At 34.4% G+C, this 4,180-nt stretch overlaps 1 protein-coding gene across 1 annotated transcript; it reads left to right on the forward strand.

Moving 5' to 3' along the window:
* LOC125997162 (myoneurin-like) lies at positions 1–1,081 on the forward strand. Its single transcript, XM_049765611.1, is given in 4 exon segments — positions 1–244; positions 375–458; positions 461–873; positions 875–1,081. Coding segments are annotated over 4 exon segments (948 nt in total).
* Positions 1,082–4,180: the final 3,099 nt, after the last annotated feature.

A 4,180-nucleotide genomic window follows, 5' to 3' on the forward strand; every position in this document is an offset into this window, starting at 1 on the left:
ATGCAAAACTGTGATCTCCCCTCACCCCCAAGATGGAAGCAAGAGGGTGAGGAAACCTTGCTCCCTTTTTCCGATAGAACAAGGGTGACCTTCTATTCTGATCCCAAAATGCAGTATTCGCACCACTGTGAACACCTTTTAGAGAGACTGAACAAACAGCGAGAAGCAGGTTTTCTTTGCGGCTGCACCATTGTGATTGGGGAATTCCAGTTTAAAGCTCATAGGAACGTGCTTGCCTCCTTTAGTGAGTATTTTGGCGCGATCTACAGAAGCACTTCCGAGAACAATGTCTTTCTTGATCAGAGTCAAGTGAAGGCTGATGGATTTCAGAAACTGTTGGAGTTTATCTATACAGGAACATTAAATCTTGGCAGGTGAAAAGCCATACAAATGTGAATTATGTGACAAAGGATTTGCTCAGAAATGCCAACTAGTCTTCCATAGTCGCATGCATCATGGAAGCATAGTGGAGAGAAGCCATATGTCTGTGATAGATGTGGACAGAGATTTGCTCAAGCCAGCACACTGACCTATCATGTTCGTAGGCATACGGGAGAAAAGCCTTATGTATGTGGTACCTGTGGAAAGGCATTTGATGTTTCTAGTTCTCTTATTACTCACTCTCGAAAACATACAGGTGAAAAACCGTATATATGTGGTATTTGTGGGAAAAGTTTTATTTCCTCAGGAGAGTTCAACAAATGCTTTCGTTCCCATACAGGAGAAAGACCGTTTATCTGTGAGTTGTGTGGAAATTCTTATACAGATATTAAGAATTTAAAGAAACACAAAACAAAAGTTCATTCTGGTGCAGATAAAACTCTGGATTCCAGTGTAGAAGATCATACCTTGGGTGAACAAGATTCCTTACAAAAAAAGTCCCTTATCAGAAACGTTGGATGTAAAGCCTTCTGATATGACTTTACCACTAGCTCTTCCACTTGGGACTGATGACTACCACATGCTTCTGCCTGTCACAGAGAATCAGTCCCCTCCATCAGATACGTTGTTGAGATCAACTGCGAATGGGTATTCAGAACCACAATTGATTTTTTTTACAGCAATTATATTGACTTTGTGAGAAATATAAATTTGCTAAGGTGTTCTCTGGAAGTAAACAAACATCTCTGGTAAGGTGCATATATTCATATTAAATTGCCATCCTTTGAATTGTGATCATTATTTTTTTTATTCACTGAAGTAAAAGCAGCTAATGCTGCATCGTATCTGTGTAATGTTTTGATTTTTTTGTTTTTGTTTTTGTTTAGATTATATACACAACTTTTAAAGGAATTATATTGTTTTGGATTGATAAATTTTTATTTTATTATTTTATTTTAGAGCTGTCTTAATTCCATTTTTATTTTGAATTTTAGTTCTTTTTATTTAAGTGGAATCTGTCCATTTATATGGTTCATTTTCTCTTTGGGGGTTATAATACCTGGTGGTGCTTGGGGGTATCAGGGAGTATTGGGGATCAAACCTGGACTCCCACATGCAGAGAATGCACATCAGCCTTTAGAGCCCTCTCCCTGGCCCTTATGACTCATTTTAACCTATGATATTTTTCCCTCCCACCCCTTAAAATTTAAATAAAACCCAGGATACTATCAGCTTAAGAGTGATATTTTTACTAATCTCCATAGACCAAAACAAAATTAAAATTTAGTATATTTTACCTAAAAATTTAGGTACTGAATGATAATTGTACTGTTTATTAGTGTGTTCTATTCAAAAGTTTTCTAAAGAAACAAAAGAAAAAAATTTTTAACAGAAAAAGTTATAAAAATATTTATTTAGAACTTGGTATTCCAGTGGGGGGGACTCATCTTTTTAATTATTTGAGATGAGTTTTCCAATATGAAAATTAGATATTTGATGTTTTTTTTTTATAAAAAGGCAGTTTCAAAATTGTTTATGTTTTAATAATACCTAGATTACTGGAGATGAAAATATGAGTTTAAAAAGTTTTTTGTAAACCTCATATAGCTATTATGCACTTTTTAAAATTATAAATTCTTAAAAGAATTTTTCAGAGATAAACTTAATGCATACTATTAATGAAAATCACTGGGCTTCTGTATTTAATACATTATATTACACAAAATATTTAAAAAATTAACTTCAGTTAGTAGCATATTTACACTAATCAGATGACAAGTTTGTTGAATATTTTATATTTGCATTTCCTATAATTTTTGAGTTTTGAAAGTTTCTAAATTAAGCTATATTTTGTTGTAGTTTTATAGTAGTCCTTTTTGTTTCTAATGAAAAGAAAATTCAGTGTTATTTTGATGTTTGCTTTCTCATCTTCTATCACATGATTGTTATTTTTGTCCAATTTTGGATATTAAATTATTTCTACAATGTAAATTCCTATAGTTAATCAAACCAGTATGGTACATTTCTTCTGTCAGGCATTAGTTGTGGCTTGTTTTCTGATTTTAAACTACACCTGTAATAAACTTAATGTGTTTTCTAAAAAAAAAAAAAAAAAAAAAACCAACAATCTAGCCCATATGTTGTTGTTTGTTTCTTGTTTTATTTTGTGAATGATTTGTGTATCTTGATATTATTCCTATGTTAGATTATGTTATATATTTTCTTTAGTTCGTTGGAATGTATTGTTATTTCAGTGATAATTTCTTCTACAATGTCAGTGGTTCTTGATTGATATAATTCCATTTATTTATTTTTGCTTGGTTTTTCCCTTACTATGGCATCAAATCATTGATGGCATCACTGAAGCGAACATCATGCTTTATTCTGTATATTTTATGGATCTTCGAATCTACTATTTAGGATTTTTGTTTTATTTTTGTTTGGGGTCACATCCAGAAGTGCTTGGAGCTTACTCTAACTCTGTGCTCTCCTCTGGGTTCACAGGAACCAGGGGCTCAGGGGCTCAGAGGACCATATGGGGCACCTCAGAGATCAAGTCTTGGTCTGCCACATGTCAGAAAAGCATCTTTAACACTGTACTCTCTCATTAGCCCCTAATATCTAGTCTTCAATTCATTCTGTGTTAACTTTTATCTATGCTGTGTGATAGCAGATCTATTTATTTTTTTATTTTTGGGTCACACCCGGCGGCACTCAGGAGTTACTCCTGACTTGATCAGAAATCGCTCCTGGCAGACTCGGGGGACCATATGGAATGCTGGGAATCGAACCGGGGTTCGTCCAGGTTTGGCCACTTGCAAGACAAATGCTTTACCGCTGTGCTATCGCTTCGGCTCAGCAGATCAATTTTTATTCTTTTGCATGGGACTAACTAGTTTCCCTAACATCTTTTGTTTAGAAAAAAAGGCTCTTGCGCTTACATTTTATGTATTTAGCTGCTTTGTTATAAATTAACTAGCCACATTTGAGGGTTTACTTCAGGACTCTGAATTGTATACCACTGATCTGAGGGGAGGGTATTTTCATTCTAGAATTCTGTTGTGATTGTAACTGTTTTATAAATTGATGTAATATAAAGGAATTGAATGCCTCATACGTCCTTTTTCCTCAGAATTGATTTGGTTATTCAGGATTGATTGTCTATCTGAGTCTTTTCTTGCTTCTTCATGTAAGCCTGTATTTCTATGAACATCCCTCTGAGCACTGCATTGCTTCACCCCATAAGTTTTAAAAACTCATGTTTTTATTCTCAATTATGGTCAGGAATTCCTTTATTTTTCCCTGTGACTTACTCACAGTAAATGATTTACCAAACAATTATTCAATAGTATGTTGTTTAGTCTCCAAATATTTGAGTTTCCCTGGGTTTCTTTTTATGGTTAATTTCTACCTTGATAGCATTGTGATCTAAAAAGATACTAGATATAATTTATATCTTACTGGCTTTATTGACTCTTATTTTGTGTTCCCCTGTGAAAGCTGTAGCAGCGAATGTTGCATGTATGCTGGAGAATAATATGTGTTATCTTTTGGTGAGTGGAGAGCCCTGTAAAATAATTAATTAACACAAATTTTCTTTTTTTTTTTAGAAATCATGATATATATATTTTTTTACATGATTGTGTTTGGGTTTCAGTCATATAAAGAACACCACCCATCACCAGTGCAACATTCCCATCACCAATGTCCCAAGTCTCCCTCCTCCCCACCCGACCCCCGCCTGTACTCTAAACAGGTTCTCAATTTCCCTCATACATTCTCATTATTAGGACAGTTC

Source organism: Suncus etruscus, chromosome 19 (genome assembly GCF_024139225.1).
Source record: "Suncus etruscus isolate mSunEtr1 chromosome 19, mSunEtr1.pri.cur, whole genome shotgun sequence".
Lineage (NCBI taxonomy): Eukaryota > Metazoa > Chordata > Mammalia > Eulipotyphla > Soricidae > Suncus > Suncus etruscus.